Below are 23,187 nucleotides of genomic sequence, written 5' to 3'. Positions count from 1 at the left end.
TTCTTGATTTTGACGATGATGATTAGAACTTGCGTCGTCAAACTCTTCCAAAACCATCAATTCGGCGTCCCGATGGTCCTCGTCATTTAAACCGAATGACACGTCTCCAGGTAGCTCTGCATTCACAGCGTCGAGAGCATTATTCTCGCGTTGTAGACCTAAAATAAGTAATAATATTAAAGTCGCAGTTTTAACTAATATATTACGAATTTTAATAATAAATATTTACCCTCTCTCAGTCGAAGTAAATGACCCATCAAGGCTCTTACTTCAGGTGCGTTTTCGGTTCCTCGTGCTCTAAGCACTATAGACACGGTTTCTAAAGAGTCTAAATCCTCTTTAAACACCCTGTATCTATGTAAGACACCGATACACACCGTGCTTTGCGTCTGGATAAATTCCCGGAACAACCTTCTCACATCCCTGACAGGATCCCTCAGCGCCGTGGTCAGGGTGCGGTTGGTCCGTTCTCCGCCACGAGGTTGATAGGCTCTCATATAGAGTTTCACTTCGTGAAGTTCATCCCGAAACCTACGTATTTCTTGAATACACCCGCTGTCACCTCTAGCGTGGAGGAATGCCACGTCCAGGGCATCCTTGAAGATTTTGAACAAAGACTCCGTCTTGAAATCCATTTTGTACACTCAAGAAGTTCTCTGTGACTTAGATAGCTGCACAACACACTAGACACTGTGCACAATCCGCACTTGTAGACAGTAAGTTTGGAATAGTAAACTAAACTACTCCTTAGGACCTTATATACCGATAGTTTCCCCACTCTGAACCTCCTGACGATACCGTTCTTTAATAACAGCGGACCATCCTTAGCCATACGTATATCCACGAAAATTATTTTATTATATGTAGGCACTTTAATGCACCTGTAATAAAATAATTTTGAAGGATACTTTTCGGGCTACAAAGTGAATCTTTGGAAATTCAGACGTACGTTTGGCTGGGGCTGGAGAGCGCTGAACCGACCCGAGACCCTTAATGACCTACCGAAGTGACCGTTTAGGGAGTTTAATGGTCTACAACGTCGCGCTGTGTATGAGTCGTTAATGACGTGCTTAGAACGGACACAGGCTACCCATGCATGATATTGCGACTTATGATCTAATAATAATAAAGTCATTTAGACAACCGATTCCTAACTAAAAGAACGATAACGACGCATCGTCATTACTGAGGCTGCGTTTGAACGACTGAGTTTATGAGACATTTTATATGCATCAGTGAAGCGTCGCTGTCCGATACTATCAGCCGTAGTGGGCCGACGGTATAGCGTACTATCTAGGTAATTATATTTAAACACAAATTTCACCAAACTCTAGTCATTAGAGTTATTATTCATACACGCTCTTTTCTCTTTCCCTCTCTTGTATAAATACGTATACTACCCTTTCACGCAAACGTATTTAAAGGATGGCTGTGACAGTCTTTGAGTATTCAAGTTGCTACGGCATTAAGTAACAGACGTACGTTTTCACATCAGTTTTCACAGTAGTATTACAAGTTTTGTTTAAAATATGAACAACACTCGTTTGTCAAGAGATACAAAGCGCATCGCAATGGCATCTTATAATTCACGAGAAGATGCTCTGCAATATTTACTATATTCAAGAGTTTATCCATTAAACACATCGTGTACTAAAAAAATTATCGTTGGTCTTAAGCCCCAAAGCAATAACGATTTTACTTGTATTGTAAAAATAATTAATCAAACATTTTTTGGTATAAATTTCACAACCGACACATGGACTACGTTCAAACTACATTTTGCTAAAATTAATAGCTATTTTAGTGACGAAGTACAGAATAATCCAGCAGCTTTTGACAAGATCTCGTTCAACGGAATTACACTGAGCTTTACAACTTCATATGGGACCAAAGCTATATTACTGGATAAAATCGAGGAGAAGACCACCACTAGCTACACATCAATAATCACTAATGAACGTGTAGAATATGAAGTGAGCAATAAGAAAAAAGCGTAATCTCCTGCAATTGTTCTACAGAAGACGACTTTTGAGGGCATTGTTAATATGCTTGAGTGTATCGACTATACAATTGAGGCATGTGTCAAAATAGCCTCTGCAGTGTCACAGTGCAGTAACGATATCAAGGGGCGCGACAGCGCCACGATGGCAAGTATAAGTAACTAACAGTACGTACGCGTCTTCGGGCGCTGCATGGCGGCCCTTATATACTTTGATATTGCTACTTCTTCAACTCCTGTTCGTTTATTAAAGCGGATTTTTAACCTTACATGTGGCTTAGAAGTACTTATGCAAAAGTTTTTTATCTTATCTTTCACATAAAAAAAGATTTATATTCCAACAGTCTTTCTACAATGAGTTATAAATAAATGAAATTTGCGAGTTTATTTTCGCTTCGCTTGCTGCGGTCTTCGTCTCCCGATATTTTTCAGCCTTCCGGTCACGTGACTTCCGCTTATAAAGTAAGGCTAGGTATACGTATACGTACGATATATACATCACTATGTAGTCATCAGAGAAGAGAGAACCGGTCTTCTGCTATTTAAAATTTTTTTTAATATAAACAAATCTATGTTGAATCAATCAATTATAATTTGTGAGTGAAAAAGTTAATACTTTTAACCAAGATACTATACTAGCATCACAATTACCACTTTTGGAGTGCGATTTGCTGCATGGAGGTAGTTTACTCATTATGATGTTGGTTATATGTATATTAAGCATGGTTAGTGATACATAATTTAACATCACAGTTACTACTTGGAGTACGAACTGCTTCATGGAGGTAGTTACTTATTATGTTGGTTATGTACATTAAGCACTGTCAGTAATATATATATAAGCAGAAAAGATATTGTGTAGTGTAACAATAACAGTAATAGACTGCTTGGCCTCAAGTTTCAGTGCGACAAACTCCATCATTTTCAGCAGTCAATCAAATTAACGGGTTAAATGAGAATGGTGACTGGTTAAGAGGCATCATCGTAAGAACAATAACTGGCTGTTTTACTATGCTCTCAACTATGCTGCTGTTGCTACTGGCTTTACTTTTCCACACATTTGGTTTAATCAAATAGGGCAAGGACAAGGTATTATGATTTTAATACAAACCTAACAAAATTTGTTGTATTCTCAAACTGTGGAAAACTGTTTTCAATTTTGGTTTTATCTTTTTTAAGGCGTATAATATGAATTTGATATGATTCTGCAGTAACAGACCCAGATTGAACATAGTTTTTCCATTGAACATTCGCATACAAGCCTTGGACGCAATCTGAGCCATTTACGGCAGAATTACCCATATATATGATATGAGTTTACAACAGTAATAAATATGTTTTTTTATATTTTTTGAGGAGTATAATCTAAATTTTATGATTTCTGTGCTCAAATATTATCAGGTGTTTTGTTATTTAACAATTTAATAAAAATAAATCTTAGAATTTTGAAGCTTGAAAACAATCAAATTTGAATTCTGTGCCTCAAAATGCATGCATCAAAGAACGTTTGGTCACCGTGGTGACTTCCTAGTCAAAAATTATTAAAAAGTTCATTTTTACACGAGCTCAGCATACATTCTAAATGTTTTGCATATTGAGGAATGAAGTGTACACAATAAAAGCCGCTGTTCATTCAAAGATATGACTTTTTAATTACAGAATATTGTATTGTTTTTTAGTAATAATAACTTGTTCATGTTAGTATAGAAGATGGAAAAAATATCAGTTTTAGCTTTTTTGTTTAATTTTACTAAAATTTAATGATAATCTTAGTCATAATTTGTGTGTAAATCCTTTTGTATTCTTATTTTAAGGTTCATAGACGAGACAGCATCCATAAAGTAGATACGGAGGATAATGATAACCAGTCAATAAGAGTCACAAGAGGTCTACAAGAGGACATTTGTAAACATTGGTAAACCATATAACAGTTGTGCACTTGCAGCAGCAGGATCATATTTTTCTCAGTTTAATCACTTCATCTTACATACTATGTATCTTAATTCTTACGGTAGTTATTGTTTTTAATTTATTCTATTAGGATATTTATTTTTATTTTCTTTAGGTTCACTGAATTATTTCATTTTATTTCTAGGTTAATTTATCAACAGCATACATTGTCAAAATCCAAGAGAGTTCGTTCTCCAGTGCTTAGTTCTTCATTTCAAACTTTTAATTTCAAAAAGGTTGCTGCTTAACGTGCTACTACATAAGCCTGATAAATTCATGCTGGTAGCAATTTTTCCTATAGAAAATTTAGGTGTGGAACTGTGATGTACTACCTATCTACTACTGGAAGTAGTGCAAACTTTTATCTGATTCGTAAATTTCAGTACTGGGAACAAATTGAAAGTTTTAATTCAAAGTGCTAAAACTTTTGGAATCAGCTGGACTGCAAAAAATTCTACAGAATAAGATCAATTTGAGGATAAGAAGGAGCCAAATATTCCATTACAAGGTTGGTTTTTGCATAGATTTTTCTTGGATAAACTAGTGAACGAATCACAATAGTTATCGATTGCTTTATAATTGGTATCATCTTATAACTATTCAAAGTGACATCGGATCTTAAGTCTGTATGGAAACATTTAACCTACAAAATTTATAGGACTTCAATATTTTTTACCAGCAAAAGGAAGTCTTTAGCAAGGAGTTATCATTGTAAACTTATCCAAACAAAAAAATTGACAATTATGTACAACTATTATTACTTGAATTTGAAACTCTCTACCCTTCTGATGCTGTACCTTCCAGGCGCCTTAAAACTAGTAAAGCTACTGATATCATTGTGTGTGCATTCTCAAATATCTTGAGAAACTTGGATCAAGCTAACCAGTGTTTTTGAGTAAGCTCGAGATCCTTACAAAATTAAGTCAATGCCAAAATATTACAAAGTAAGCTGCATTTTATTTTATTTTATAATCGTTATTTTATTGAGTATAAAAAGTGTTACATAACAAACATTCCTCTTTTGCAGCTATCAGGAATGAAAATAAAAACTCAATTCAAGAATGAACATATGGATTTATTCAAAGTATGAGGATGCTATACATAAAATATAAGAATAATATAAAATAATTCAAGAAGTCAGCGAGAGCTGTTATAAACTATCAGCATTTAATAAAATTAAAAGTTGAATCTGTTAATGAATTATATTCCGTACAAATAGCAAAATTATCAATTAATTTATATGAAAAATTTCTTTGTAAATAAAATAAAAATTTGAAATGATATAATCGCATTGTATTTTTACTCATCTACTTATTTTTGGCAAATGGCTACAACTTTATAGTTTCTCAAGTTAAAATACAAAATTCAAATCTAAATCATAAAACATCTACGATTTTGCTGTTTAGAGAGATCATAAAGAATTTTTAACATATTAATATATTAATACATGAAATGATATCCAAATATAACTTTTTGAGAACTAAATTCATCATTTTTACTGATTTTATTTTTTTTCTCTAATGTACGCAGGCTGTTACATCAAAATTTATTATTTTTAGTATTGATTAGCATAAATTAATAAATAAAGTATTAACTATAATTTTCAAGTATTATTTTATAATAAAGTAAAAGATTAAATATAATGACATTTAATAGCCATGCATTTAGTCACACCTTTTTATTGAAATAATTTAGACTTCTTTAAATGCATGCATATTTTCTGAACTAATTTTTATTTTATTTTTCTTCTTCTTGTTCGTAATCTTCTTCTTCTGCTTCAGCCAACTCTCTCTCTCTCAACTCCCTTTCTCCTTCGAGCCTTGCCCTTGTGCGGTTGGTGCTTTCTTCTACCATGTTAAGAAATAGTTCTGCCACGTTTTTTAATCCTTGTTGATAAGGATTGAGTGGAATTTTTTTTCTTAGTTTACGACCACCCCTAACTCCTCGTTTTCCACGTTTCATACCTACAATTATAATGAACATAATAAGTCATTAACAATTCAAAAAAAAAATTATTCTGTAAATATGGGTTAATATTTTGGTATTAAAAATTTTACAAACCATTTTGAGCTTGGTTTCTAAGAGGCAACTCTTCTCTAGCGTTTCCTTGCACTGGGCTTCCCTGATGATCTGCTTCATCCTGTTGTCTTCCTCCAGCGTTTCTTCCTTGTCTTTCAACACCATTATTGTTAAGGTTCTGTAGAGGTCTTCGTTCACCAGCAGCAGCTCTCTGGGGCTGTAATGGTCTTTGTCCAGCAAAGCCATTACGTTGACCCTGCATAGGCCTTCGGGCACCAGCAGCAGCTCTCTGGTGCTGTAATGGTCTCTGATTTCCAGCGATGCCATTTTGCTGACCCTGAATACGTCTTCGGGCACCATTAGCAGCACCTTGGCCCACTACCAATGGTTCCTGTTCAGCGACATCATTGCGCTGGGCCTGCAAAGGGCCTTGAGCTCCATCAGCAGCACCCGGGCCTACTAGCAGTGGACCTTGGCCACCAATGCCATTGCGCTGAGCCTGTAAATGTCCTTGAGCTTCATCAGCGACACCCTGGCCTAGAAATGGTCCCTGTCCAGCTATGCCATTTTGCTGATTCTGCAGAGGTTCTTGTGCATTACTAGCAGCACCTATGCCTAAGAATGGTCTGTGTCCAGCAATTCCATTGTACTGACCGTGCAGAGGTCCTTGTAGAATAACTGACATAAATTAAAAATAGAATAGAATAATATAAATTATAGCAAATCAACATAGTTAATAAATTGCAAAGTGTGACTTACAACGATCTGGAGGGTTTTCTATCAACTCCTCCATTTCTCTCATTTCTACGTCTAAATCAGCATCAGGACGATCTTGCTGGTTGCCATTTAAGCTATCATTATCCACTTCGAAGTCGGAATCATCAAGAAATTCTTCTTGATTACCATTCAAGTTTTCATTTTCTGTAAATTTAGATATCTTTTTTATTCTTTTTGAATGATTTATAATTTAATTTAATATTAAAAAACGATCATCTAAAGGCTCTTTTTGCGTACGCGAAGAAACGACGGAAAATCAAGTTCAGAGTTCCCCAAAGGATTATTATTTAAATGTTTATGTTCACGTAAAAAAAAATAACTCATGTAACTGTAACACCGCCCTTGAGAAACACCGAACTTGGTTTTCCCTTTATTTTACAGATTTTCTTGTACGATTTTGCGAACGCGAAAAAGGGCTTTAGACAGTCTGATCAAAAAACCATTGTTTTGATTGCAATAAAATGAAGAATCGCAATAAAGAAATTACAGAAAAATTGCAACTGGACAAGATTTTACACTTTTTTAAGAATACGTGCGTGCGTTTACTTTGAAATTGTTACTAATACTTTTATAAAAGGACCTTTTCTTACCTTCATTCCTAATTTTCAAATCAGCCATGTTATTCAATAGGCCTTGCCTTTCGCTCATTTTTCAAGAAGAAAACAAGAAGCTTCACAAATCTCTCAGTGCCGATATATGTGCACGTCCGAATCTTTTTTTGAAATAACGGCCGGATAGAGACAAAGGACAATGCGGGAGATCATCACGTGCGCTAGGTTGCCGGCTGCCGCGCCGATTTTATTACTATAAGGAGCAATCAGCGCCACGCGTGGTCAAAATTTGAATCATAGTTCCGCGTTCCGAGTTCCGGCCGTCGGACTTTCCCCCATGTACAATGCATGTGACGCAAGACACGGTCTATTCGGACCTCCGAGCTCTGCTTGAGGGCACTGTTGGGTTACTCTACACTTTGTACTTGCAATAGTACCAATTTTCTTCAACAGATAGTTTAAAATAAACTGCTCAGAACTCAAAACTTAACCTACAAATATTGAATTTGAATATCAGTTTGTTTAATACCCCTCTAACATTCACATATTTGTTTATATTTACTTGAATGTTTGATATAATCATGATGTACAAATAAAAGAGTAGAAAAAAGAAGTCGCACGAATTTTGAACAAGGAACAATATTTTATTTATCAGATAAGTTAAAACTTTATAATACCTTTTTATTGATTATTATTATTGAACTGTAATACTTTGTGTCATTTTTATTGGTATTTTTTTTAGGATTGTAATAGGATATTCTAAAAGGTAATAAGTAATCAAATTCAATGACATAAATGCTGTATGCATTTTATAAATCAAAACGACAATTATTCAACAGCTGATAAATGTGTTCATGCGCAACTAAGTAATACAAAAAAATATAATTTGCATGGTGTTGTAACTACTGCGAGTCAAGTGGATAAGTTGACCTTGTTAGTTAAGGTAAAAACAATAATATTTGCATCATAACAAAGAGAAGCATATACATTTTTTATTCGCACACAAAAAATGATCTGTAAGGCTTATTGAGAATCAAATCATACAAGTATTTTTTCTTTCTTTTTTATGCATCGTGTATTTCATTTTATGTGTTTCATTATCGTTCAACAAGTTTATAAATTGTCACAATCATATTCAATTACTGTTTTCATCTTAACGTGCATGCATTTTTATGATAAATTCTAATTTTTATTTTTAAATTTGTTACAGTTGCTGGCAATAGTGAATAAAATACTGTTGGAGATTGTTGGAAAACTGATCAGTGATGCGTGTCTCATGCACTAACTTTGGATGAACTCTACAAAAATTGTATACGTTACTCATGATACTAGAATTTTTGTCAATGGAGATAGACGTTAATCTATTTTATAGTATTGTTGGGGTAAGGAAATAATGTCATGATTAAGAATGTTAAGCTTGAATAATCATAAAATAAATATTTATAATAATACTTATAAACAAAAATTCTTATATCTCACAACGATAATTTAAAATGTATATATTATTTTTCAAATAGATCACTCAGATGCGCCCTTCCCAGTGCTCGGATAATGACTGGATCAAATAAGAACAGGCTTTATTTGGTTGACGAATGAAGTAGAGAAGATTTTTTAAGTGAAGGGAACATTTGTATAATAATTCTTTATTAATTTTCCTATACTTATGTCGAAGAAGTTATAATAATAAGTGACAATAGTTTTGGTTATTTTTATAAATTGAGGAAATGATTTCAAAAGTGAATAATTTGAACAAACATCTTGCTGTAACTATATACAAGTTAATATAACAATTAATTTAAAATAATGTAACAATATATGAATTAAAACATTTTCTGATTTTTTATTTAAACATTTATTTGTGTACCATTCTTTTCATACGCACTGTAGCCTACTTAAGTGGACTATATTTTTTAGATGATGTTTTTTTTTATTTTCTCCTTACTCCATCATTTTTGTAGATACATAATATATATATCTTTACATATATTTTATTATATACATATATCTTTTCCATCGGTAGACATCATTTTAGAAAAGGTGCATCAGGTATTATTATTTTATTGATTTTTTATTTTAAAAAACTGATCTTACACAAATCATATATGTATCGTACGTAAATTTTAACTGGATTATTTTTAGATTTAATAGTCTTTTTTGTCTGCCTGTGTTTCTTAAAATGAGTATATATGAATTAAAAATTATAATATAATTCTGCACACATTACACATTACTTAGCTATCAATAAATATGTATACTAGTCTTCTCCGTCTGTCTGTGTTTTTTAAAATAAGTAGATAATGAAGTTGTTTAATTTACACTACAGTTGTAATCTATTTGAATTTGGCGCTCCCCTAGCAGATGGCGCGCGTGCAACCTTTGTTTGCCGGATCGCGGATAATCAGCTAATACATACAGGTATATATATAGTCGAATCTGGTGGATATACCTGAACGTAAAACTAAAATCGGCATGTTATTTTAATGGTGCCTATCGCTAGGTGCGGATCTCTTTGTTTCCAGAATCCTCCTCAACAAAAAATCGTGAGAAAACTCCTGTGCATGTGTGAAGAAGGATATTTCTTAGTATCAAAGTAAGTAATTATTATATAATTATTATAAGTCTAGTTTCTTTTTATTTTTTGAAAATTGTATATAAGCAGATTATGTGCTTTGCTAGAAAATTGAGGCTTATTATAAGTGCCCAAGTGTTAATTTTTCTGCTGGGTTGCTCGGTGGGATGATGGGCAGTATATATATATCTCAATCAATTATTTCTAATTTCGAAAAAAACAAATTTGGTGCAGGTAGAACAACAATATGTTGAGGTTAGAATTTAAGATACGGACTAGAGTTTTGGAAAATCACCAACCATTCAAATAATAAGCATAACTTTTTGTTGTAATCTTGATGAGTATAATATATACATCATATACATGTATAATGTACTGTATATAATATCTTTACCTGTTATAATCCAATACTACCTATTTGACGCATATCAATTTGCCAGCTCCATAAATTACATTTTAACGTTAACCTCTGCTAATTCATCCATATATTTATTTATTTTATTAGAAAATAACAATAATCTACACGATAGTCGTACATTATCATTTTATAATTTAATAAATAAAGATTGATCACTAGGACCAGTTAAAAACATGAAACATACTGGTAGATTATAAGTACATACATTTTGTAAATATTGTGGATTAGGGTTACTTTCGAATGAAGAAAATTGACATTGATAAATTCGAATGGATATATTATCTGTGATCATTAGTTAAATGTTGTTTATTGACATACCTGTAGAAATACTGTAAAGATCGGGTAGTGGACTATAACAGCCTAACCACCTTAAATTATAAAAGTAATGTATATGTATATTATATATATACTAAATTATTTAAAAAATATATATTATCAACTATTGAATATACTCAGGTACACTTTAAAAAACTTAAAATTTTTATAAATGCCATTTACCAGGTAAAACATGACTTCAAAGGCAAAAATTCATAATTTTCATTTTTTAACTCACCGCATACTTTAATTCTGGGCATCGAAGAACACTAAAACTTTGCAGATAGGCATGAAATATATACATAATTCTGGTCCGAGTGTGGGAATTTGCAAATAAGTTCATTTTTAAAAAGTTATCTACACTTTAAACAAAATATTTGTCATTTTTAACATTTTCTTTAAATTATAGATAACAGAATTATGTGTGTTTCAAGCCTGTTTGTAAAGTCTTAGGGCTCTTCGATCCCAGAATTGAAATAAAAATAAAATAATACAAATTTAAAGTTTTTTTAAGTGTACCTGAGTATATTCAATAGTTTAATATATATTTATTAAATAATTTAACATATATACAAAAATAAATATCATTTTTTATTTGATAATTTATGGTTAGCTTTCCTTAAAGAATATGTACATGTACAATAGGGTGTCCCTTATTTACCAAACCGCCTCTAGCGAAGAGCGCCGGGCTCAGATCAAAAGTTTGTCATAAAAAAATGTTTTCAATTTTTTTGAAATTTTTTTGGCCCTTCTAACAGGTGCCTCTACGAGTCCTACTTTTCCCTTGAAAAAAAAAAAAACTTTTAAGTTTGAAAAATCCATATTACCAGGATTATAGTCGCTAGAGGTAGTTTTCTAAATAAGGGACACCATAATGTACAATGTAATTTATCATGAACTGTTTAATTAAAAAATATTTTGTCTTATGAACATTATAAATTATGTAGTTCTTTCGTATAAAGTAGTATGTCTTATTTCATTACATCATTCATAAAACTTTTACAGGAATACTTTGGATCGAAATAAACGGAAGATATCATTTGAGAGAAAGTAAGCTACTTTTTTTTTTAATTTTCGCTCATAAATCCTTCAAAATAATCAATTGAATAATTTGTCACTACTGATATATAATTTATTTTTTCAGGGTTTGGATCGCCATCAAGTCTCTACCATAATCATTTTGGTAACTACGTGCATCCCAAACTTGGCAGCTTCGCGCGCCCCTAAGTTGGCAGCTTCGTGCGCCTCTGATTTGGCAGCTTCGTGCGCCTCTAAGTTGGCAGCTTCGTGCGCCCCTACGGTGGCAGCTTCGTGCGCCCCTAAGTTGGCAGCTTCGTGCGCCCCTACATTGGCAGCTTCGTGCGCCCCTATACGTTGGCAGCTTCGTGTGCCCATTTTTAGTTTTGTATGTTCTAAAATTTTAATAAATTTCTGTGTTTTTTATTATTTGAAATGGAAAAACAAAAAAAAATATTTGTTCTTGAAAATGATGAAATGTCAAGAATTCTTGATGGATCTCGGTTACAGGATACACATATTGATAAATTTCATAGCATGCTGTCTAATGAGACTATTTTTGAACCACGTTCTACGTTGTATCTTACAAATGTAATGCTTGATCCTAATTCGAGCCGTATAAAACCTATATCACGAAACGTTCTCCATGTCCAAATATTACATAGCTGTGATGATTTGTGTAATAAATGTATTAATGGTCATTGGATTTGTTGTTACTATGATACCAAATCTATTTTTATATATGATTCTTTAAATAAAAAGTATTTGCACGAGTGCAATCAAATATTTTTAAGAAAGTTATTTCCATATTTTGACCAAATTCCTATTTATTATCCTACAGTGCAGAATCAACCAAATTCTGATGATTGCGGTGTTTATGCAATAGCATTTGCAACGTCGTTGGTTTTCCAAAAAAATCCTGCTAAAATTTGTTATGATTCTCTCAAATTACGTAAACATCTTTATGAAATGTTTGAAAATAATCACATTACCCATTTCCCTATAATTTTTGACAATAACAAGCATATAAGTTCACAACCTTTTTTGAAAAGACAAGCAAATAAAACTTCTTTATTAAAATCTCTTAGCACAAAAGCTGGTCAAGTGCAGAGCACGGTACTACAAAATAACACGTTTCAGAACAAATATTGTTCAGTAATGACTAAAGTTCGTCCTAATATATCTAATGATTGTGTTCATGTTGTTGGGCTACTAAATAATGATAGCGTATCTTGTTATGCAAACTCATCTTTACAAAGCTTATTGCACTGTAAACCTATAAGACTGAGATTCAATGAAACTTTAGATTTAACAGGGATTAATGTTTTTTTCAAAAATTATATCAGAAAAGAGATTGTTGATGTTTTTGCTCTTAGAGCATATACTCATAAGCAGTATACCATTAGAGCTCAACAGGATGTTGCTGAATTTATTATGCATCTGTGTGAGAAATCTATTATTTTACATGATCTATTGAATCATAAATTGAATACTGTTCTAAAATGTCCCGATTGCAATGAAACTAATTTTTTAAAACCTACTCTAAACTATATATTTCCTTTGGCACTTCCACAAAATGAGGAGATATTAAGTTTACAGGACCTCGTGAATTATAATGTAGGAAGTTGGAATGTTACAGACATTACTTGTAACAATGGATGTCAACATAAAAAAATTGAGAAGACGGAATTGACTACAGATAATGAGCTTTTAATTTTGCAACTGAACTTATTTAAAATTAACGAGAACGGTGAGCCATCAAAATATACTAATTTAAAAATTAAAAATGTGCCAGACGAAACAGTTTCAATAAATAATAATTATTTCAAAGTTATAAGTGTTATATTTCATCATGGCGACAGCCTTTACCATGGTCATTACACAAACATGCTACGTGACAAAAATAAATGGTTAAAAGTGAGTGATTCAGAACTGAAGCAATTCTTATGGCCTTTGTATGCCAAAGATGCATATTTATTGTTTTTAGAAAAAATAGAGGAACCGTCCATTAATGTAGTGCCAATTATTAAAGCTGAAAAACAACATGAACGGCACATTGACAATTTCTCTAAATCTAATATTTTCACTGTTAATAAACAACATAATGATACAAACGTAGGTAAGGCCTCGGTACATAATAACTCACATATTAATGAAAAACAGTTGTATGCAATTAATAATAAAATATGCAGTACACAGAAAATGGTTCAAGATAACCCAATTTCACAAAAAGTTGGACTAACAGAGAAAAGCATCTCTTCAAAATCAAATTCATTTTTTAACAACTGCAGTTTAAGACACTCCTTACCTGCTAATCAATCAAACATTAATTTTTCATCTGACTGTAACAGTTATAATGAAAAAAAAAAGTCAATTATCTACTGTTTATTTGGATTTAAATTCAAAAAATATTGAAAGTGACGTTAATTATGAACCACCATTTTTAGAGTCTATTTCAAAAGATAACGGGCTTTCAAAAAAACGTAATCATTATAAGCAAAGCAAAGAAAACAAGTCAAAAAACAACAAAGCTTACTATGAATTTAAGAAAAATAATATCCGACAGAAATCAAAATCTCCTTCTGCTGTTTCACAACTTCTTCGTCAGTTTGATATTGACAGAGCTGAGAAATTATCAAGAAAACGTAAGTATTATCAAGAAAATAAAGAAGAAATTTTGAAAAAGCGAAGATTACATTATCACTTAAATAAAGAGAAACGATTAGCTAGCGTGAAAAACTATTACGAATCGAATAAGAACAAAATTTTGATTAGAAATAAAACCAAGAGACACGAAATTAGCTTAAAACGAAGCGTAGTTGCAAATAAAACTAGTATAGCTAAAAAAATAGCAAAGAAATACAAATCTATCATGATAAAGCAGTCTACTAAAAATTTAATACAAACAAAAGAAAAATATATTCAAAATGTTATGCAAAAATTAGATTGTACATCTGTATTAGATCGTAGGATAGAAGCTGATAAATTGGTCATGTCTGCTTTTTATGTTCGAGATAATCATATTTCAAAAGTAAAAAAGAATTGCTTAATGTTAAGGAAAAAATTGAAGTTTCCTTAACTAGACTAGGTGGTGAACCAATAATAGATGACGAAAACTGTTCTTATGCACTTACTGCTTTATGTGGTTTACCTAAACATACTTCTTCTTCGGAAGGATATTTTGGAGAATCAACATACGATTTCACGAGTGGAAAAATTAATGATAAAATAGAAACACATATTATTGTGAACGAACAAGGACAAACAATGAATATTTTACCGACTATTGAATCAAATATTAAAAGTAAAATTTGGCAATGTAATGATTATTGTAAAAAAGTTGATCCGGATGTATTGAATGAACTTAACAATTTATTTCAAAATTTAATCGATGTTACATATATCAATGCTTACAATTTTTTGAAAACAATTGATAATTGTTCAGCACAATCTCATAATTCAGAGAAAAAAGGCCATCCGATTATTTGTTATAGTAAACCTTTGTCATGCACATCAAAATTTTTAAAATTAAACATTTTATCCGTCCATTATCCAAAACTCCGCACTATCAAACGATTTTTATATAAAATAATTGATAATTACAAACAAATTGAAAAAATCGAAAGTGCTTTGAATAATATTGATATCGAGGAATTGAAAAATATTGCATTAAATGCTGAACAAGCAGCAATATTGATTAATAGCACTAAGTATGAAATTTGCTTAAACGAAACTCAAATAAAAGACAAATATAGCGAGGGAATAAAAGCGTACACAAAAATAGATATGGATCCACCTAAAATTCCTTGCGTTTCTTGTGAAAAGCTTTGTTGTGAGCGCAGTATAGAATCTGTTGATAAATATTTCGATAAAACGAATTTGGTGGAAGAATTGCTCGATGTTAATATTCCTGAAAAACTAAATTACTGGAAAAGATTAAAAGAATTATACAATTCCCCAAATTTCAATAATGAATTTATTTGTAAAAGCTGTAGTGGTAAGTTAAAAAAATATACATTACCATCTACATGTGTTTTAAATGAACTTTATGTTAAAGAAATCCCTGATGAAATCAAAACTTTAAATACTTATGAAAAAATGTTGATACAACGAGCCAAAGCTTTCCAAACAGTTGTTAAAATGGGTACCGTGATGAAGAAAAATTTACCTAATTATTGCAAAATTGATAAAGTGACAGGTCGAACTTTTCATTTACCGTTACCTTTAGAGGAAACTTTGAAAAAAATTTGTCCAGATACCGATCCTCTAAACATTAATCATGAAATGTTTATTTTAATACGAGGTAATCCGACAAAGGGAAAAATTATTTGGGAAGATTATGTCGATGTTAAGAAAATTTGGCATGCTTTGCATTGGTTAAAACGTTGGAATCCTTTGTATTTTAATATACAGATACCGTCTTGTCCTGAACAAATTAAAGACATTCTTGAAAATCTTAATTTACAGTATGAAGATTTGGCTGCAGATAATGAAAATGATAATACACAAAATAATGTGCATGAGCACGATACTGAAAATAACAATATAGCTAATCAAAATGGTGACAAAATTGATCAGGAAACAAACATAAATGAAAAATCGCAAATAGCTGCATTACTAACACAGAAGTTTCAGTCAGATCCATATTATGAACAGTATACTATTTATCCATTACATACAAAAAGAATTAATGAAACTGATTCAAAATTATATCAGATGCTCCAGATATATGCTACTGCTTTAGATGTCCGTGCCGAAGATTTAGATTTAAAATGTTTTCCAGACTTGTATCCTTATGGAATGTATGGGCAGCATGAAAAAAGATCTGTAAGTTTGAGGGATTATGATTATATAAGAGCAAGATTGACATCTAAACACCCACGGTTTAGATTGAATATTCAGTACCTATTTTATTTGCTATTTAATAATAACATAAGACAAATCAGCGCTGGAATCTTTCATAAATTGAATGTTGTTAATCCACGCTATAAATATACAGTAAAAGATCTCACAGAAAAATTAGAACAAGATCAATTAGATTCCAATTTACAAAGTATTTTTTTCTCGTTTGCGAGGTACTGAAGCATATTGGAAACAGGTTAGAAATGATTTAGAATGCATGATGAATGAGTATGGACCAGCTACGTTTTTTATTACTTTAAGCCCTGGTGAGTGGATGTGGTCGGCATTAGCTGAATACATACGCGAAGCTAATGGTTGGGAAAACGATAAAAGATCTATTAGCGAACTTATAGCTGCTGATCCTGTGTCAGCTTCAAGGTATATTCAGAATAGATTCCAAGCGATGCTAGCTTATATACTTTCTTCGGCTCATCCAATAGGAAAAGTAGCTCATTATTATTATGCTTGTGAATATCAAGGCAGAGGATTACCACATTATCATTGTTTATTTTGGATTCATGAGGCACCCGTTTACGGTAAAGCCCCTAATAAAGAAATCCAAAAATTTATTTTACAAAATATTACATGTCGAATACCTAATAAACATGTTTCACCGGAACTTCACAGACGTGTTATGGCTTATCAACGCCATACACATAATAACTATTGTATGCGTAAGAAAAAAACTAAAACAGGTTTCAAGAGCGCTTGTCGTTTTGGATTTCCCCGTCCAATAACGTCTAAATTAGTTTTAAGAGAAGTTTCTGTAGCTATTGCGAACAAAAGAAAATTAAGAAATAAGAGCAGATTCTATGATTTACCACGAGGGCCAGATGAACAATGTATTAACGATTATATGCCTGCTTTGTTGGTACTTTGGGAAGGTAATAATGACGCGCAATTTATTTGTGAGTCTTCTCACCTGTTAACAAAATATGTATCCTCTTATGGAACTAAAGGAGAAAAAAGTACTGTAGATTTTTCCGATATTCAATCCAATAATTCTTTGTGCAGTCGGATTTGGTCTTTTTCTATGCGAGCCCTAAATCACAGGGAGTGCGGAGCAATAGAAGCAGCTGACACATTGTTAGGGCATCCTCTTCATGCTACAGATACTGATACTGTAATTAGATGGTTAGACGTTAGAATGATACGAAATAGAAAACTTAAACCATTCAAAGAAATAAAAAAACTATCACCGGATTCAACAGATATATTTTATGATTCATTAATTGACAGCCATTATCCAAACCGACCTCAGGAATTACATTCATTGTGTTTGTACGACTTTGCAAAATGGTTTGATATAATAAAAAAGAAACCAGTGTATAAGGCAGAATATTATGAGATGCCAGGAGGTCTCTTTTGTAAAAGCGAAAAAAGCCCTATCTTATAAATCACTGGAAATATAATCCAATTAATCAACCAGAAGATTATTATCATTCACTACTACTGCTATTTCAACCTTGGAGAGATACCGATGAATTGAAAAATGGGGAAGATTCTTTTACAATGGCATTTCAAAAAAAAACAATGCGAATTAATGGATGCAATGAAGTATCATGATAAATGTGAAACGATACGAGAAGCTATGGAAAAGATGAATGAAATTATTCAAAATCAATTGCTGGAAACGCAAGAAAATAAATCTAAATCAGATAATTTGCCAGAAGGTTGTGTTCCGATGGAAATAGAGAATGCCATAAAAGATTTTAAAGATATGGCCGAAAAAATCGTCATGAACGAAACAGATATAGAGAATTCTATCTCAAGGTTTAATATAGATCAATCAAATATTTTCAAAAAAATTACTTCTGTCTTACAGTCTAATGACAAAATTTTGAGAATTTTCATAAGTGGCCCAGGTGGTACTGGAAAAAGTTTCTTGATCGAAACTATTGTCGCATGGAATAAAATAATACGTAACAAAGAAACAGCTGTTACAGCCCCTACTGGGATAGCAGCTTACAATGTTTCTGGTTTAACTATTCATAGACTTCTACATTTACCAGTGGAGCATGGGTGTACAGCGAAATATAAAGAACTATCGCCTGCAGCTTTGAAACAAATACGGCAAAGCTTGGAAAATGTTGACTTGATTATTATTGATGAAATATCCATGGTATCTAATATTACATTAATGTATATTCATTTACGTCTTACTGAAATCTTCAATACTTCCGAATGCGATGATGGTTGGTTTGGAAAAATACATATTATTGTATTTGGTGATTTGCTTCAACTTCCACCTGTTCGAGAAAATTTTGCTTTCGTTGAAGTTGCGAAAAAAGATATTGAAAAATATATCGGAGCAATAAATTCATTTAATTTGTGGACTTTATTCGAGTACGATGAGCTGACAATTAACATGAGGCAAAAAAATGATAATCAATATAACGAAATACTCAGTAGACTAAGGTTAGGATTTTTGACTGATATAGATATCAATGTTCTACAACAGCGAACACTAAAATTTTCAAGTACAAATAGTCTTGAAATAATGCAAGAATTGTGCGCGGTATATGAAAAATTACCTACTGATACTGTATGTTTGTTACCAACGAGGAATATGTGCGATATTTTAAATGATGCTATGCTGCGTAGAATTGATTCTGAAGATATAAATCTTATAGCTAACGATTCTTTCAAATGTCCGAAAAATTTGCAAAAGAAAGTTTTAAAAATGTTAGATGAGGACAAAGATATGCTTGTGGAATTGAGCGCGTAATCAAATAAAAATAAATTCAAAAGTTATGATAAGGAGGAATATTGATGTCTCCATTGGATTAGTAAATGGCACTATTGGTACCGTAATTTCTATTGCTAAAGATAAGGGAGATGAAATTATCAGTGTCCGTATAAAATTAAAGGATGTACGAACATTCAATACCTAAATTAGAATACAAATTTGTCATTATGGATAAGGTATATATAATACGTCAACAATTTCCGATCTGTAACAGTTACGGGATAACTATTCACAAAGCAAGCTTAAGTTTAGAAAATGCTATTGTAGAAGCAGGTAATTCTATATTTTGTTCTGGACAAACTTATGTCGCTTTATCACGAGTAACGAAATTGCAAGGCTTACATCTTATCAATTTTGATTCAACAATGTTAAAGCTGATTCATCCGCGATCCTGCAATATAATAGATTAAGACAAAATATCGCCCCGATCTTCAAAAATTAACTATTCCAAATGATTGCATGTTTAGTAGACCCAATCCAGTTCAAGATAGACGGTGGACGGTATCAAAACACACTTTAGACGCACAAACTAATAATAGTAAATTAAATATGTTATCTGACAGTAATTGGGTTATTCATGGTTCCCAAATGAGGATAATGTTATCTTGTTATGTTAACGCTTGATACAGAGTTTGTTTCATTGTTCATCTGTTAGAAGGATTCTATTGGAGGTCAAAGGTTTTGATCTCCTAAAACATTCTTTTAATCAATATATAGAAAACACCTGTTAATATTAAAGCATTAAGAGAATATACAAACAAAAAGTATGCCGCTTGTGAGCAGCAAGATGTGCTGAATTTCTTTTACATCTTTGTAATGCATCTATGTTTTTGCAAATGTTATCAACACGAAATTAATGTTGTATACAAGGTGTCCGAATTGCGATGAAAGGAGTTCTACCACAACATCAAATTACATTTTGCCACTTTGCCTACCTGATCCTATGCAATACATACGTTACAAGAAGTTTTTGATTATAATATAGATAATTGGAAAAACGTCGAAGGGGAGTGCAGTAATCATTGTGCATGCAAAAGAATACAAAAAACTACCGTTCATGTAAAAAATACAATTATAATTTTACAACTACTATTGTTTTTTGTTGACCATGACACGACAACAAAAATAACTAATTTCAGAATGAAAGATATACCAAAAGCTGTACTTAAAATCAATAAAAAAAAATATAAAGTAATTAATTGCATTTTTCATCACGGTAAATCTATTGAAACAGGACATTATACTAATGTGGTACGTCAGAATAACCATTGGTTTGAAATAAATGATATGTATATTAAACAAAGACCATGGCCTCGTTGTGCAAAAGATGCCTACTTATTATTTTTAGAAGAAATCACTGGCAATTAAAAAATTAAAGTTCTAAAATCTTTCTTAAAAAATCTTTCACGATGTAAAATGTTGGTTTTACTTTTCTGTTTCACCGTTGTTTCATAGTTAAATACTATCGATATCACCTTCACCTTAAACTAAATTTTAAATTAACGAATTAAAATTTATATAAATATCTAATTTCACTTCATTTTACGAATATTTTGTTAAAGTATAATTTAAGTTTTACAAAAATATCAAGAATATGTTTCAAAACGCTTTGAATCATTGCATTATAATTCAATTGCATATAAAATTTTTAAATTAAAAAAATGTTATCTTTATGCCTTTTCCCTTTATTATTAGTTTGATACTTTTCAAAAGTTGTGAAATCTTTCTAAAAAAAACCTTTTACAAGGTAAAAATGTAGGCAAGTATAATTTTCTCTATATACTCCCACAGTTAATTTTCTATAAAATTCGAGTCTATATTTTATGTATTGATATATTTTTATTCCAATAATTATAAAATTCAACAATGAAATCTAATAATAAATACGCTTATGATAGTTTACAATTTCAGGTAACAAAATAAGTGAAATCTAATTTCTACTTATACATTGTCAAGTATACTATAAAATTGTTTATGACGATGATAATTTTAAATTCCAGTTAAAAAAAGGTGTGAAATCTGTTGATACATTGTCAAGTATTTTTTTTTGCTTTTGCTTAGAAAAATGAAAGCTAACTCAAAATAATAATTATACCTTCAAGGTAATTTCAATTTCATACATTATTATTTTTATAAATACTTGACGGACCCGTCGTCTTATAGTTTTTCGGTGAAAAAAAAAAATAACCGACATACTAATTTATATACGGTACTCTAATATTAATAATATTTTTATCAACAAGTTGAAATTATAACTAATTGTTCCTTTCAAGTTTTCAAATATTGAGTGAAATCTCAATGACTTTACTATTTTTTTTAAGTCGCGAATTATATATCAAGATTGTTGTATAAAGTTATGAAAGTATGAAACCGATTGAATGAATTACCCAAAGTGAATCGTGTTCTTATTATAATATTGTTAAAAATTGCAATAATTAAATAATAGTTGAGAAATTCTTTCATTTTTTACTCGATTTATAATTGATAAGGCCATGAGAATGGTTAATGATGACAAAATCTTTTTAAAGGCTCACTCATTTAAGTTAAAGTTTCAAATGCTTCAATAAACAATAAGACTGCTGTCCTCTCTTAAAAAAGAGATGACCGGATGTTGTGAAGCCTTTTAAAACTCGATTTGATTGGTTATGGCTAGCCATCCGGTCGAATGGCGCCAAAATTTATAATGTTTCAGTATGGTTTAAGTTTAATATCATGATTTTGGGTTTATTATTCAGTTGATTCTTTTTACGATCATAATTAATAATATGATTGTTTCGTTTATAATCATTCTAGCTTATTTTGTGTCATATATTTTCTAAGTTAGAATTTCTAACCTCAAAAACTATAATCTGCTTAGTTTTAGAAGATACTTCTTATCTTCTTAAGAAAAAACATCAAGCAAATACTAATGCTTACTTAATTGTGAAATATATGTTAGAATTTTGAATACTTTTAAGACATTATAATAAACAAACCGCGTGCATTAAAATTGAGCGCGCGAAGCGCGCTTGAATTTAGCTAGTTTGTCAAAAACGCTCGTCTTTAACATATAAACATACACCGTGAACTAGAAGACGACGGGTCCGTCAAGTATTTATAAAAATAATAATGTATGAAATTGAAATTACCTTGAAGGTATAATTATTATTTTGAGTTAGCTTTCATTTTTCTAAGCAAAAGCAAAAAAAAAATACTTGACAATGTATCAACAGATTTCACACCTTTTTTTAACTGGAATTTAAAATTATCATCGTCATAAACAATTTTATAGTATACTTGACAATGTATAAGTAGAAATTAGATTTCACTTATTTTGTTACCTGAAATTGTAAACTATCATAAGCGTATTTATTATTAGATTTCATTGTTGAATTTTATAATTATTGGAATAAAAATATCAATACATAAAATATAGACTCGAATTTTATAGAAAATTAACTGTGGGAGTATATAGAGAAAATTATACTTGCCTACATTTTTACCTTGTAAAAGGTTTTTTTTAGAAAGATTATTATACATGTTTTACAAAAAATTTATTGAAAATACTGTACTCCTCAAACTAAATCCTATGTCAAACAGTATTTACGCTAGAAAAATACTGAAATTAAAAATGCAATATCAACTAACTTGACGAGAATTTTAATAAAAATTATTTTGACGTAATTTTTAGTGAACTGCTAACACTACATTGTAATATAATATCAGAACTGTAATTGAAAAAATTACAACACCTAAGTGAATATTATTATTGTGAATTATTATTCCATAAATATTGAAAATACAGCACATGATTTATATATATATATATATATAATAATATATATATACATAAAATAAAAACCTGTTTTTCCTTATTTACAGAAACTGAACATATATCCTGCACCTATTATTTATTTAGTTTTACGTAATTATTATTGATAT

At 31.1% G+C, this 23,187-nt stretch overlaps 2 protein-coding genes across 2 annotated transcripts; one reads left to right on the top strand and one right to left on the bottom strand.

Annotated features, from left to right (window-relative positions):
* Positions 1-5,572: 5,572 nt before the first annotated feature.
* On the bottom strand, positions 5,573-7,960 carry LOC116418166. Its single transcript, XM_031933277.1, has 4 exons — positions 7,336-7,960; positions 6,728-6,889; positions 6,011-6,646; positions 5,573-5,913 (listed from the first exon to the last, which is right to left on the bottom strand). Exons 1-4 carry the CDS (start codon positions 7,391-7,393, stop codon positions 5,687-5,689), a joined length of 1,083 nt encoding a protein of 360 aa, XP_031789137.1. The 5' UTR covers positions 7,394-7,960; the 3' UTR covers positions 5,573-5,686.
* A 10,049-nt stretch (positions 7,961-18,009) lies between these two features.
* Positions 18,010-19,245, top strand: LOC116418163 (ATP-dependent DNA helicase pfh1-like). The gene has a single exon (XM_031933276.1). The coding sequence runs from the start codon at positions 18,010-18,012 to the stop codon at positions 19,243-19,245; it is 1,236 nt and encodes a 411-aa protein (XP_031789136.1).
* The last annotated feature ends 3,942 nt before the right edge of the window (positions 19,246-23,187 follow it).

Source organism: Nasonia vitripennis, unplaced genomic scaffold (assembly GCF_009193385.2).
Source record: "Nasonia vitripennis strain AsymCx unplaced genomic scaffold, Nvit_psr_1.1 unplaced0072, whole genome shotgun sequence".
Lineage (NCBI taxonomy): Eukaryota > Metazoa > Arthropoda > Insecta > Hymenoptera > Pteromalidae > Nasonia > Nasonia vitripennis.
The sequence above is the reverse complement of the archived record's forward strand: the minus strand, read 5'-3'. Positions and strand labels throughout refer to the sequence as shown.